Source organism: Oryx dammah, unplaced genomic scaffold (genome assembly GCF_014754425.2).
Source record: "Oryx dammah isolate SB20612 unplaced genomic scaffold, SCBI_Odam_1.1 HiC_scaffold_15, whole genome shotgun sequence".
Classification (NCBI taxonomy): domain Eukaryota; kingdom Metazoa; phylum Chordata; class Mammalia; order Artiodactyla; family Bovidae; genus Oryx; species Oryx dammah.
This window is the reverse complement of record NW_024070199.1, coordinates 40,937,135-40,951,771: the sequence shown is the minus strand read 5'-3', so window position 1 is coordinate 40,951,771 and position 14,637 is coordinate 40,937,135. Positions and strand designations below refer to the sequence as shown.

The 14,637-nt window shown below is 51.5% G+C and overlaps 1 protein-coding gene and 1 long non-coding RNA gene across 7 annotated transcripts in view; one reads left to right on the top strand and one right to left on the bottom strand.

Annotated features, from left to right (window-relative positions):
• Positions 1 to 5,783: 5,783 nt before the first annotated feature.
• On the bottom strand, positions 5,784 to 10,255 carry LOC120874717. The gene is made up of 2 exons (XR_005723682.1): positions 9,786 to 10,255; positions 5,784 to 6,901 (listed from the first exon to the last, which is right to left on the bottom strand). It is a non-coding gene; the product is annotated as an uncharacterized LOC120874717 (long non-coding RNA).
• Positions 10,256 to 10,286: 31 nt separating this feature from the next.
• MACROD1 (mono-ADP ribosylhydrolase 1) overlaps positions 10,287 to 14,637 on the top strand; it is a 153,539-nt gene continuing 149,188 nt past the window's right edge. For 3 of the 6 annotated variants that reach the window (XR_005723676.1, XM_040256264.1, XM_040256263.1), the window contains exon 1: positions 10,303 to 10,742. Coding sequence is in view for 5 of the 6 variants with exons in the window: in XM_040256264.1 (XP_040112198.1) it covers positions 10,445 to 10,742 (298 nt within the window). In the remaining variant the exon portion in view is untranslated. Of the gene's footprint in view, positions 10,743 to 14,637 lie in introns of all 6 variants that reach the window. The other 3 variants (XM_040256266.1, XM_040256267.1, XM_040256268.1) reach the window with 2 other exon arrangements.

Below are 14,637 nucleotides of genomic sequence, written 5' to 3'. Positions count from 1 at the left end.
TACCAGGGAGGCAGGGAAGGAGTGCCCAGCAGTTGGTGGTTAGTAAAAGCCCCAAGCCAGGGACAGAGTTCAAGACAGGGAAATAGGAAGTGCAAAGGCCCTGAGGCTGAAACAAATCTGGGATTTTCCAGGAACCCAAGGAAGGCTTTTTTATGCTCTCGTATCCTTGTCTGTAAATGGAGAAGACATGCCAATAATTTCCCAAGGTTACAATGAGAATTAAACAAAATTAACCCATGCTTGTTTTCTCAGACCTGAAACATAAAACTTTGAGAGCCCTCTTTCAGAAAAGAAAAATAAAATACAGTAAAAAAAAAAAAAAAAGAAGAAGAAGTATAGAACTTTAGAAGGGGTGCAAATGAGGGACCCTGAGGTCCTTAGGCAGTGTCATGGTAAAGCCATTCTGAACATTAACATTTCCACTAGTTCAGGCTTCAAGTTTCTTAGTGAACTCAGCTCTCCCCCAGGGTCCAGGAGGCAGTGATGGGGGCCAGCTGGCCAGGGTCCCCTTCCCCAGGCCCCTGGAACCCAAGCAGAAGCGGCACTGCAGCAAGCGTCCTGGCCCTTGACGACAGTGCCCGATGCTTCAGTGACTCATGCTGCTATTTTTGGTGCTGCTGCTCTCAAGGTGGGGAGCAAGATGGCAAGGGCTGAATTTGGAGTCAACGCTGAGGCTGTAAATCCTGCAGCGAACGAGAGACAGAAGGAGTCACCGTGTACAACCAAATTCTCTGCAGAAATAATTCTCAGCTTTAAAGTTCTCCCAGAGGACTTGCCTGGTGGTGCTGGGGTTAAGACACCACACTTTCACTGCAGCTCAAGTGGGTTCCATCCCCACTTGCAAACCTAAGATAACACATACCGTGAGGTGCAGCCAACAAAAAAGTTCTCCCAATATCAGAAAAAGAAAGCAGCTGGAGGACAGGAAGCTTAGGCGTGGGAGTGAGGAGTGGAGGTCAGGGGCAGGTCTTGGCTCAGAATTCTGGGGTCTATAGACCATGGAAGTTTCATTTTTATAAGAACTTTCACTGTTGGAGTGGAAACTTAAGACAACTTTGAGTTTCCTTCTCCACCGGAGAGTGAAGTTCCATTCTGGGTTCTGAGAAATTCCTAAAGAATATGTTCATTTCCCATTTAACTGAGTGATGCCTACTTTCAGCTACCCACTAACACAAGTCCTGAATAGCAGGAAAAGCGTGGGGAGAATAAAGTGCTATAGAGTTCTGCTCAATTCAGTGAACTCGTAGAGCCAGGAATTGTGCCAGACACTTCAAGGAATAAAATGATGGTAATTATTATCTAATAAGTATTCATCAGAGAGCCCCAGAGCCCAGTCCTGGACCTCACTGTCCACGGGCCATCCCAGGGTCAGCTCCACCAGCTTCATGGCTATAAATAGCATCTTGGATGACTCCCACGTTTCTATCTTCAGATCAGATCTGTTCCCAGTTCCAGACTTGTCTACCCAGCTGCCTCCTCAATGTCTCCGCTCGGATGGCAAATGGACTTCGCAATGTGTTCAAATCGGAGCTCCCAATATGCTCCCCTGAAGCTGTTCTTCCCTTGACTTCCCTCTTGTCAGTGGCCTCGCTATTCTTGGGCTGGTTCACGCTGAAAACGTTGGAGGCGTCCTTGACTCCCGTCTTTTACAGCCACGTCCATTTCAGCAAAGTTCGTCAGGGTTTGACAGGGACCCTTCTGCAAGTTCCCATCCGTCTCCTGGCTTTGGGAAGGGGAAGGGCATGTTGGCTTTCTGAGCAGGTAGGTGGCCGGAAGCAAAAGGGACCGCTGGCCGAGGCTCCCAGGTCATATCCAGGCCTCCTACATGAGATGCTGCTTCCCGTGGGCGGGGCCTATGATTGGTTGCTGCTGTGGGCACTCAGGCCTAGGACCTAGCCCATGCGTGTAAGTTTGGTGAGGGAGTAAACGGAGCTGATCATCTGTCTACTCCCTCATGGGGCCCTCAGCCCCTCCCAGGGAGGCTTTCTGGCCTTGCCCCCTCTAGGCTTCCTTGCTCTTGATTCTCTCACCCTTCTCGAGGTCCAGTGGGTCTGTTCAGATTCAGACATGCTGGTCCCACTATCTTCTTTCCAACATCTGTTTCTTGAGAAAGAACAAGTGGTGCAGAGTGTGAGCATGGGGAAACCAGCCCTCTCATATCCTACTGATGGGAAGTCACACTGAGTAGCATCTATTTAAAGTACAGAAAGCAACTCCAGGCTCACAGACTTCTCCCACCTGGGTCTAGCCTGGTGGCACAAGGAAGTATTTTGTCGTTCAGTCACCAAGTCCTGTCCGACTCTTTGCTGCCCTCTGGACTGCAGCACACCAGGCTTCCCTGTCCCCCACCATCTCCCAGAGATTGCCCAAGTTCATGTCCATTGAATCAGTGATGCCATCCAACCATCTCATCCTCTGTCACCCCCTTCTCCTCCTGCCCTCAATCTTTCCCAGCATCAGGGAGGGTCTTTGCCAACAAGTCGGCTGTTCACATCAGATGGCCAAAATATTGGCGCTTCAGCTTCAGCATCCATCAGTCCTTCCAATGAATATTCAGGGTTGATTTCCTTTAGAATGGGCTTCCCTGGTAGCTCAGCTGGTGAAAAAACTCGCTTGCAATGCAGGAGACCCTGGTTTGATCCCTGGGTTGGGAAGATCCCCTGGAGAGGGGAATGGCTACGCACTCCAGTATTCTGGCCTGGAGAATTCCATGGACTATCCATGGGGTAGCAAAGAGTCAGACACGACTGAGCGACTTTCACTTTCACTCCTTTAGGATTGCCTGGTTGGATCTCCTTGCAGTCCAAGGGACTCTGAAGAATCTTCTCCAGCACCACAGTTCAAAAGCATCACTTCTTCGGCACTCAGCCTTCTTTATGGTGGGGTCCTATTCGTGACGGCAAAGGGAGCAGCACCTGACCCCATGTATACCCGGGGAGGATACTGGGAACCGCGTGTTGCCGCCTTAGGGTGGAGTATTAGTAGTCTTCGCCTTAGGGTGGAGTATTAGTAGTCTTCAAAAGAACAAGCTAGTAGATACTGACACGAGAACATGCCCATGAGGTACTGTGGAACGACGGAAGTTAGTCATGGAGCAGTGTGTATGAGAAAAAAGAAGGTGTATATCTTCATATGTACGGGAAAAGTCTAGACGGATACACAGCTAACTGCTCAAGTTTTGCTCCTGTGGATGGGGAATGGGGAGGGGTGCTGGATTCGTTTGGTAGGGCTACTATAACTAAATACCGAAGATTTGGTGGCTTGAACCACAGAAATTTTCTCGGTTCTGGAAGTCCAAGATCAAGGTGCTGGTAGACCTGGTTTCTTCTGAGGTCCCTCCCCTTGACCTGCAGACAACCGGCTTCTCACTGTTTCCTCATGTGGTCTTTCCTCTGTGCAAGCATGCGTCCGGGTGTATGTCCAACTTTCCTTTCTTTTTGGCTGCACCACGTGGCTTGTGGGATCTCAGTTCCCCAACCAGGGGTTGAACCTGGGCCAAGGCAGTGAAAGCCCAGAATCCTAACCACTAGGCTACTAGGGAACTCCCCAACTTTCCTCTTCTGATAAGGATACCAATCAGATTAGACCAGGGCCCACCCTGAGGGTCTCATTTTAATTTCACCACGCCTTTAAAAACTGTCTCCAAATACTGTCTCATTGTGAGGTGTTGAGCGTTGGGAATTTAAAATGTGAATTTGGAGAGGGGACATAATTCAGCCCATAACAGGGGTTTTCAATTTTTATTATGGTGTTAAAATTTGTTACAACGAACACTACTATTGGAGGGTTTTGTATATTTCAAGACAAATGTCCCCAGAGCACCCACCCCCTTCCAGGCCTTCTCTGAAGTTAGAGGGGGGCAGCCAGTGCCCTCCCCCAGCCAGCTCCAGGGCTCTCTGAGGCCTATCGCTGAGGAAGACAGGGTGAGCCCCTCTGGATCACTGGCCAGGTCCTCAGACCCACCCTGAGAGGAGGCATGCGGAGAGGCCTCTGCCAGGCAGGCCTATAGTTTACATGTACATACTTCGGACATGTAATACCTTGTAACCCATCCTTCCCCTTCATACCTCTCAACAGAATAACTATACAATATTGGCCACTGAAGCAGAGAGTAAAGTGAAACTAGGCAGGTTATAAAATATGAAGACCACATGACAACCTGGAGGAAGGGAGGTGCAACACTGTGGTCACACAGCGAAGATGTTAGGGGGACCCGGGAGGTGCAGGGGTTCATCTACCTGAAGGAGGCAGATGAAGAAGAAAGATGGTGAGGTGAGATGGGGTAGGGCTTTAAAATCAAGCCTCTGGGGAGAAGCGTGCGCTGCCTTGGAGGCCTATTTACTTCTGGCAGTTCTCCTGGGTCCTGCTCTAGTCTTAAATCTCAGACCAGAAGCAGGAAACTCACTGTCCTGTGGTCCTGCACCTCGCTGCATGTTCAGCCCTGCTGAGGTGGGGACTCTGCCCCTCTGGGTAGCTTTACAATCCTGCACGGGGTGGAAGCCAGGAAAGCAAACCCAGAATCTTGGTGCCAGTTTAGGAAGTTCTGTCATCACTGTGCAAATACCCAAGTGTTTATTAAGTATTTTGAAACACTTTAGTCAACCTGCCCATTTGTGACTCTCATCAGAGAGGAATGGGTGGGAGACAGCCTGCAGTGATGGCTGTAACAGTGCCTCCTGTCACCCCAGTGTTCTTGCCTGGACAATCCAATGGGCAGAGGAGCCTGGCAGGCTACAGTCTACAGGGTCACAAGAGTCAGACACGACTGAGCGACTAAGCACACATCCCAGTGTACCCATCCTTGACAATGGGGTTTGGCTGCTTCTCCCATGAGGAAGTGAAGTCCATTTCCCCACTTCTTGGATTCTGGACTGGTCTTGTGACATGCGTTGAACGCTGGAGCCGTGTGAATTCTGTGCGACAGAATGTGGTGAGAGCAAGGCAGTATGACTTCGGAGTCGGGCCTCAAGAGGCATTTTGCAGCCTCTGTTGTGGTCCTCTAGGAGCAGGGCCTTGAGACCAGTGTGCTGTGAAGGTGCCCAGTCTGGCCTAGTGGAGGCCAAGTGGGGCAGAACCAAGGGAACTTGCTGACCGCCAGCATCAACTGCCAGTCATGTGAGGGACACCATCCTGGGCCCCCAGCCCCAGGTGGGTTGTCAGATGACTGTGGCCGCAGGAGTGACCCAGGCAAGACCAGCAGATGAACCTTCCTGCTTATCCTAGCCCAAACTGCTGATTCAAAGGCCTGGTTGTTATTTTAAGGCAATAAGTTTTCAGTGGTTTACTGAGGCAGCAAAAGATAACTGAGACAGTATATAAACGAATCTAAGTTCATAAACAGTGTTTGAATATTTAACGGAACTGATTTACCATATTTATACGTTTAATCTATTAGTGGATAAAAACTGCTAACTGATTAGGAAAAAATATGCTTGGCTTGGGAGTGGGGAATAAAGTGGGGGATAAAGGCCTCTTTACCCTCTACTCCCTCCTTGTTTGTAAAGAAAAAAAGAAAAAAGAAAAAATATGCTTGTTAGATGTGTGAGTCTCTTATGCTGAGTTTGAGGCATTTGAGAGGACCAGCTATTTCAACTCTGTAAAATGTAGTTTAAAATCTATTAGGGAATTTAATTACCTATGTTTGTAATTGGCATTCATTTTTAGAATTTAATCTGTTGAACCTGTGAGTTAATTAAATATTCATCAAAGACTAAGTGAAAGTAATTATTCTTTTTAATACAAAAATTAGATTTATAAATAGAAAACTAGATTTGCAAGTTGCATTTGGATGCTTAAGAAAAGCTAGTTCTTTTAATTTATAAGTTTAATAAATACAATATTCATTTAAAAACAAGCAGCAGTAGGTAGCTTTTCTCTGCAGGAAAGCCCCTTCTCCAATATTAAAAGTCCTCAACAGACAACACCAGGTGTTAGGACCCCCACCGGAAGAGTCGGCATTCCAGACTTGCATGTCTTTGCTTCTTTGCTTCTGTGAGTCCCTGGGCCTGGAATGCTCTCGACACCCACACAGATCTTTGATACCTGGCAAGATTTTACCTTTTCTTTCTTTTTTTAAAAATTAGTAACTTGTTTATTTTTGACTATGCTGGGTCTTCGTTGCTGCGCAGGCCTTTCTTCAGTTGTGAGCTGGGGCTACTCTCTAGTTATGGGGCAGGGGCTCCGCTGTGGTGGCTTCTCTTGTTGGGGAGCACGGGCTCTCGAGCACACGGGCTTTAGTAGTTGGGGCACCTGGGCTTAGTTGCTCCGAGGGAACTAAGGTCTTCCTGGATCAGGGACTGAACCCACATCTCCTGCACTGGCAGGTGGATTCTTTACCACTGAGCCACCAAGGAAGGCTCAGATCTTACCTTTTCTAAAAGGTCAGCTGAAACTCTGTGATGAGGTCCTTCCTCAGAATCACACTTCCCTGCCTAGACCTGTCCAGGCCTCTTTTAGGCCAAACCCTGGTGGGCTGTTGGCTGGGACGTTCTCTATCCTGGCTGCCATGTGAGAACAGAGCTGAAGCCGAGCAAAAAGAAACAGAAGGACTAGTTCCAATGCCCAGGGTATCTGGGGTGCTTCCGTGGTCTGGCTGTGGGGGACGTGGATTTCTGGCTCTGTGCAGAAGGCAGCCTCCTCATGGGCACTGAGACTTTCAATGCCTGGGTCCCTGCCTCTCTCTTGCTCTGCTCTCCAGACTTTGCCGGGAAGGGTGTAGTCTGCAGGATCATGCCCCTCCCACCACCAAAGATGTCCACATCCTAATCCTTGGAGCATGTGAATGTATTACCTTACGTGGCCAAGGGGCGTTAAGGTTGTAGATAGAACTATGGTTGCTCATCAGCAGACTTTCAATGGGACGTCATCCTGGGTCATCCCATTTAGTGGAATCACAAGGGTCCTTGAAAACGGAAGGAAGCAGAAGAGAGTCAGGGCGAAAGGCCACCAAGGAAGACTGGTGAGATGCAACGTTGCGGGCTTTGAAGATGGAGGAAGGGGCCCACAAGCCAAGGAACATGGGTGGTCTCTGGCGGCTGGTGCAGACACCTTGGTTTTTTAGCCCAGTGAGACCCACGTCAGACTCCTATCCTACAGAACTTTAAGGAAATGAATTCTCTTTATTCTCTAAGCTGCTAAATTTATGGGAATTTGTTATAGCAACAATAGGAAACTGATACACAGGGTCACTCACAGGCTTCATTGCTTGATCAGTGACATCTGTGTGATCACTTTCCGGACCACAGATGGGAACCGAACAACCTTGACTCAAGCCTGGCCTCTGACCCCCACACGCCATGTTGACCTTGGGCCAGTCCAGGCTTCTCATTCTAACCCTGGGGCAGCACATGGCAGCACTTACTGAGTTTATAGAAGTAGAGTAAATGGACATAGAGGGCTTGACTCAGTGCCAGCTAAGACCTAGTACCCTGTGAGTCGCTGCCATCCTGGAGGCTGTTGGCAAGGCCCGTCTGGCACTACTGAGTTATTGGAGAAGCAGCAAGTGGTGAGGTAACCTCACGCCTGACACCTGCATCCTGAACTCATCTTGCTGAACTTTTCTGGGAAAGGTGCAGGCCTTGCTGGTAGTCCTGCAGTATTGGGGGCCCTCGGCCCTTCCTTCGGGTCCCCTGGCTTCTGATTTACTCTCTGCCTGCAGGTCTCCTTCTGATCCGCTCGGGCACCGCAGTGGTGCCGAATGCATCTGCAGGAGGGTTTGGTGCTGCTCCTCACAGCCCTGTGAAGAGTTATTACCACACTCAGCGCCAGAGAGGCCTGGAACACAGGGCAGGTTTGTAAGCAGTCAGACCTGAGCACTGACTTCTTAATTTACAGTTCAAGAAGCAAGTCACAGGGGGCCAGTGTAGCCCAGTAAGAAAGAGCAAAGTTGGTACTAAAACCTTCCTAGAAACCCTGGCTCTTTGTTCCAGGTTATAAAAATACCCACTATGGGAAGTTCCCTGGAAGTCCGTCAGTTCAGTTCAGTTCAGTCACTGAGTTGTGTCTGACTCTACGTCTCCATAGACTGCAGCACACCAGGCTTCCATGTCCATCACCAACCCCCGGAGTTTGCTCAAACTCAACCTCTATCCAGTCAGTGATGCCATCCAACCATCTCATCCTCTGTCATCCCCTTCTCCTCTTGCCTTCAACCTTTCCCGACATCAGGGTCTTTTCCAATGAGTCAGTTCTTCGCATCAGGTGGCCAAAGGATTGCACCTTCAGCTTCAGCATCAGTCCTTCCAATGAATATTCAGGACTGATTTCCTTTAGGATGGACTGGTTGAATCTCCTTGCAGTCCAAGGGACTCTCAAGAGTCTTCTCCAACACCACAGTTCAAAAGCATCAATGCTTAGGCACTCAGCTTTCTTTATAGTCCAACTCACATGTCCATATGTGACTACTGGAAAAACATAGCTTTGACAAGAGGGACATTTGTCAGCAAGGCAAAGTCTCTGCTTTTTAATATGCTGTCTAGGTTTGTCATAGCTTTTCTTCCAAGGAGCAAGTGCCTGTTAATTTCGTGGTTGCAGTCACCATCTGCAGTGATTTTGGAGCCCAAGAAAATAAAGTCTGTCACTGTTTCCACTGTTTCCCCATCTATGTGCCATGAAGTGATGGGACCGGATGCCATGATCTTCATTTTCTGAATGCTGAATTTTAAGCCAACTTTTTCATTCTCCTCTTTCACTTTCATCAAGAGGCTCTTTAGTTCTTTTTCGCTTTCTGCCATAAGGGTGGTGTCATCTGTGTATGTGAGGTTATTGATATATCTCTCGGCAATCTTGATTCCAGCTTGTGCTTCATCCGCCCAGCATTTCGCATCAAATACTCTGCATATAAGTTAAATAAGCAGGATGACAATACACAGCCTTGATGGAAGTCCATCACTTCAAGGCACATAGATGGGGAAACAATGGAAATGGTGACAGACTTTATTTTCTTGGGCTCCAAAATCACTGCAGATAGTGACTGCAGCCATGAAATTAAAAGACGCTTGCTCCTTGGAGGAAAAGCTATGATAAACCTAGACAGCATATTAAAAAGCAGAGACATTGCCTTGCCGACAAACGTCCGTCTAGTCAAAGCTATGGTTTTTCCAGTAGTCACATATGGACATGTGAGTTGGACTATAAAGAAAGCTGAGTGCCTAAGCATTGATGCTTTTGAACTGTGGTGTTGGAGAAGACTCTTGAGAGTCCCTTGGACTGCAAGGAGATCCAACCAGTCCATCCTAAAGGAAATCAGTCCTGAATAGTCATTGGAAGGACTGATGCTGAAGCTGAAGGTGCAATCCTTTGGCCACCTGATGCGAAGAACTGACTCATTGGAAAAGACCCTGATGTCGGGAAAGGTTGAAGGCAGGAGGAGAAGGGGATGACAGAGGATGAGATGGTTGGATGGCATCACCAACTAGATAGACATGAGTTTGAGCAAGCTTCCGGGAGTTGGTGAAGGACAGGGAAGCCTGGTGTGCTGCAGTCCATGGGGTCGAGTTGGACACGACTGAGCAACTGAACTGAACTGGAAGTCCAGTGGTTAGGGCTCTGCGCTTTCACTACCGTGAACCCAGAATTCAATCCCTGGTCTGGGAACTAAGATCCTGCAAGCCCCGGTCAAAAACAAGCCAACCCCCCCCCCCAAAAAAAAAACTATATTTATAACATAATAAAATGTTATAGAAAGATATTAACATGTTTATGTTAGAAAAACATAACTCCATCCTTAGCGTCCTTGTAAAAAAAAATAGGAAAAATATAAAGAAAAACACCACCCCAATTGTTACGCCGAGAACGCCACTTGGAATTCTCATTTTCTGTCTTCAAATTCCAGGACTTCTATGCCTCCCGAGTTACTCTAGATCGGTTCCAGTCGCGGCCCCGCCCGCCCCTGGGGCTAAGAGGCAGAGGCTCAGCGGCCTGGGTAACAGTCGCCCAACCGGCCCTACCCGTTCGCCTCACCTGCCCAGGCCGGCGGGGACGCGCGGCTCCCGGGGACTACGGATAGGGTGGGGCCCGTGTGACCGGTGAGGAGTTACGCCCGCCTATGTGCACTCGGCTGGAGGGGCGGAGACGGAGACAGGGTCGGAGGTCAGGGGCGTCTCCCACCAGGAAGTTGGAAGTTGCCGACTTCCAGCCCCGAGGGGAGGTGCACGGCGGAAGCGCGACCGTCCGAGAGCCGGGCTCCAGCGCTGTGCGACTCGGCTGGCTGGGCGGGGCGCGCACGTGTGTTTACGAGTGCGGGGGCCTGTCTGCGGCCGGGACTACAAGTTCCAGGGTGCCCAGCGGCGCGCCTGGGTTTTCTGGCCGCGCGGCCCGCTGGCTCCCAAACAGGTCGCCTCGGGCTGGCACGCGCCACCTGGTCCCCAAGTAAATAAGGGAGAGACTCCCTGAGCACGGGAAAGAGAGTCGAAGTGGGCGGGGAGCCGCCCCGCGCCGCCTGCTCATGTTTCTGCAGAGCCGAGCGTCCCGCCTCCTGGCACAACTGCGCGCGGCGGGGCAGCTGCTCGGCGCCCCGCGCCCCTGGCCCGGCCCCTCGCCGGGTGCCACGAGGACCCGCAGTAGTGCGTGCGGTCCCCTGGCGTCCCTGAGCGCGCACCACCCGCGCGCGCGGACCTCAGCGGGAGTTGGGGCTTGGGGGGCGGCGGCGGTGGGGCGGAGAGCCGGGGTGCGCGCCTGGGCCCCCCTGGCCATGGCGGCGAAGGTGGACCTGAGCACCTCCACCGACTGGAAGGAGGCAAAATGTAAGTGTGAGCAGGAGGGGGGCGCGAGGGCGGCCCTCCGTGGGCACTCTCCGGCTGGACAGCACCCCGCTAACTGCCTCGTCCACCCCAGAGAACTGGGGAAGTTAAGGTCCCATGTGCCTGGTGTGGACCCCCCCCCACCCCGTTAACAGCCACGCCCCACATGTGCCCAGCCCCGGAAACTACTTCCCCCGACCAGGTCCAGGGCCCAGTCGGAGGCAGTGTGAGGAGGGTGGCCTCACCCCACTGAAAGGGGTCGCGGGGCTCCCCCAGAGGGAAACTGTTGGGCATGAGGGAAACTGAGGCCCGGCGCCTGCGCCGAGTAGCCCAAGGTCACTTGGAGTTTGCTTCAGATCTCACAGTAGACTCTCAACTCCCCCGGCTTTGCAATACTGGGGTTTCTCAAGTGGTAACACTTTAGACAGAGTGGCAGGGAATGGGCTTTGGGGCTGGCATCCCACCTGGTGGAATCAGACAGCCACAAGGAACGGGCCTTCCTGGGCAGGCCGGTCACACCGCCCCCCATCTCCCCCGGGGCCTGCCTCTCTGGGCACGTGGTCTGTTGCCCTTTAGCCCTTCTCGTTGGCCTCTGGACACTTGTGAGCTGTCTCTGCCTCATTCCTGGGGGACACTGGGCGGAGGAGGGGGGCGGGGCAGGGCCGAGAGGGGAGGTTGTGTCTCTGAGAACAGTGACACCCCTGCTCCCCACACCCAGGAATCAAGCCATTTCCTCCGGCTGGGGCGGCGGGGGGTCGGGAGGAGGGTGGCGGTGCGGGCCATGAGTCCTGGTGGGCATGAGTCCCAGGGCTGGACTCTGTGCCAGAACAGAGAAGGGAAGTCAGGCAACCTGACCTGCAGAGCCTGAAATAGCCCCGGCTGCCAGTCCAGCTGCCCCTGCCCTTCAGGGCATGCTCCTTGGCCTCTTGTGACCATTCCCGGCTGGATCGCCTTTCAAAAGGGCAGGGACGGCAGCTCATTGGCTGGGACTTGCGGTGGCGAGGGTTCAGCCAATGGGGCTGGGGAGGCAGGCCTGGGGCGGGCCGCGGTTGAGGGTTAGGGGAGGCGTCCTCTGGGATTGGAGGTAGAGTTCAAGATGAACTACTCTTGTCGCTGAGTTGCAGTGCCTTCGCTGGGATCTTAAAGTACCAGCTGGAAGCACTAGACTTTGCTCCCGGGGCAAAAGGAATGCTTGTCACCCCTTCAAGCCCTGGCCCCGGAACATCCAGGGTCAGGGTGGGGAGTGGGGAGTGGCTCCCTGGCACGGGGACTGTCCCCACAGGGAGTCCTGATTTCCCTTCTTCGTCAGAGAACAGCATCTCAGCGTGGTGGGAAGGAGAGCTTGGAAGGCTGGAGGCCCAGACACCTGTTCCTGGGTCTGCTGCTTTCTGTAGGACCCAGCTCTCCGCCCCTCACACTCCTTGCCGGCGCTGAAAACTTCCAGACCTCTTGAAGCTAATGGGCCAGGAATTCCCAGGCTGCTGTGGTGTCTGTCTGCTAGGATCTGGGATTTCCATTCATTTGGTCCGTTTTTATCCAGCGCCTTCTGTGTGGCCAGCACTGCCGTGCTGGGGAGACAGGTGGGGACCCTCCCCTCACGGAGCTCAGATGAAGAAGCAGGGGGATGTGTTAGGGCAATGAGACAACGCCTGGTAAAGGTCGGTGCTTCAAGAGGCCGAGACGGGCAGGGCTGCCTGAGCTCCCGAGTTCGTCCAGGCAGGGGCAGTGTGGGGAGGCTGGGCTTGCCCCAGGAACCCCAGACCTAGGTGGAAGCCCCACCCTACCAGTAGCCATTAGGTGGTAGTTTTTGGGGGTGATATAGAAAGATCCATGTTTTAGTTATCTATTGCGGCTTAGTAACAGACTACCAGGACACTTAGTGGCTTGAAACAGCAAATGTTTGTATTATCTCTCAGTCCCTGAAGGTCTGGAAGCTGGGAGTAGCTTAGCTGGGTGGCCAGGCTCAGGGTTTCTCAGGAGGCGGGGATTTGGTTAGAGACAGAGAGGGCCCTTCCCAGGTGGCTGGCTCCTGTGAAGTGGCTGCTGGCTTAAAGGCCTCTGGTCCACATTCAAGGGGAGGGAAATTAGTTTCCACCTTTGGAAGGGAAGAAGATCGAAAAATTGGGGGCATAGTTTTAAAACCACCACATCGGGAAGACTGCCTCAAGTAGCTTCTGCCTCTGATTGGGGTTCAAGCTTTGATCTGTTATTTATTTATTTGACCGTGCTGCTCAACTTGCAAGATGTCAGTTCCACAACCAGGGACTGAACCCAGGACATGGTAGTGAAAGCCCAGAATCCTAACCAATAGGCCACCAGGGAACTCCCGAAGAAGCTTTGATCCTGGAAGATCCCCACACTATTTCATTACATTCATTTACATGTTCAGCTGAGTTATATTGTACTGTAAAGTACCTCAAGTGTACAGACCTTAAGTGTACAGTTGGTGTACTCTATTTTTTGGCTGCATGGCCTGTGAGATCTTAGTTCCCTGACCAGGGATTGAACCCGGGTCCATGGCAGTGAAAGAGCCACGTCTTAACCACTGGCGTGTGTGCGTGCTAAGTTGCTCAGTTGTGTCCGACTCTTAGTGACCCCAGGAACTGTAGCCCACCAGGCTCCTGTGTCCATGAGGATGCTCCAGGCAGGAATACTGGAGTGGGTTGCCATGCCCTCTCGGGGATCTTCCTGACCCGGGGATCGAACCCACAGCTCCTGCAGCTCCTGCATTACAGGCAGATTCTTTACCCCTGAGCTACTGGGGAAGCCCCCTGACCACTGGACTGCCAGGGAATTGCTACAATCAGTGTACTTTTACGTAGCTATCCAGCTGTGCAACCGCTACTCTGGTCAATAGGTAGAACACTGCCATTGTCCCAGAAGGTTCCTTTGAGCCTCTTTCCAATCAGTACCCCTTACAGCTAATCTTTCTTCTATCTCTTCATTTTGTTTTCTCTTGAACTTCGCATCATCAGAGGCATACACACAGTGTGTACAGTTCCTTTTACTCAACGTCTGTGTGAGTTCGCTCACATTATTGGGTGTGCCAACAGTTCACTCTTTCTTATTGCTGGGTGATAGTCCGTGGTGTGCCACAGTTTGTACGTGCAGTCTCCTTGTTGTGGTCATTTGGTTTCCAGTTTGGGACATTTGGGAATAAAGCTGCTCTGAATATCCTTGCACGTGTCTTTGATGGACACATTCTCGCCTTTCGGGTGGGGATATACCTACAAGGGCGGCTAAACTCTTGTCTGTGCCTGAGATGATCCTCTCTCAAAGACTGGCACATAGTAACCAAACTCACAGGAGACTAATGTGTAGTTCAGAGGGTTGAGGTGCAGTTCATGGTGGAAAATATAATAGCAACAGATCTGGAAATGTGCGCCTGGGAAGGGCCTCGTCTCCCTGTGGAAAAGCCCTTGTTGTTCACTGGCTAAGTCGTGTCCGACTCTTTGCGACCCCATGGACTGCAGCACGCCAGGCTTCCCTGTCCATCACTGTCACCTGGAGTTTGCTCAAATTCATGTCCATTGAGTTGGTGATGCTATCTAGCTATCTCATCCTCTGCCACCCTCTTCTGCCCTCAATCTTTCCCAGCATCAGTGTCTTTTCCAGTGAGTTGGCTCTGAAACTCACTGGAATTAACCATCAGGTGGTCAAAGCTGAGCTTCAGCTTCAGCATCCATCCTTCCAGTGAATATCCAGGTTTGATTTCCTTTAGGATTGACTGGTTGGATCTCCTCGCAATCCAAAGGATTCTCAAGAGTCTTCTCCAACCCCACAATGTTAGAAGCCAAGTTGTAGTCTTAGGTTTGTTCAGCAGCATGTGTTCTCGACTAGGGAGATGGTTGACTGATTTGGAAGTGGAGCCCGTTGTCCTGAGCACACCTACCCACTT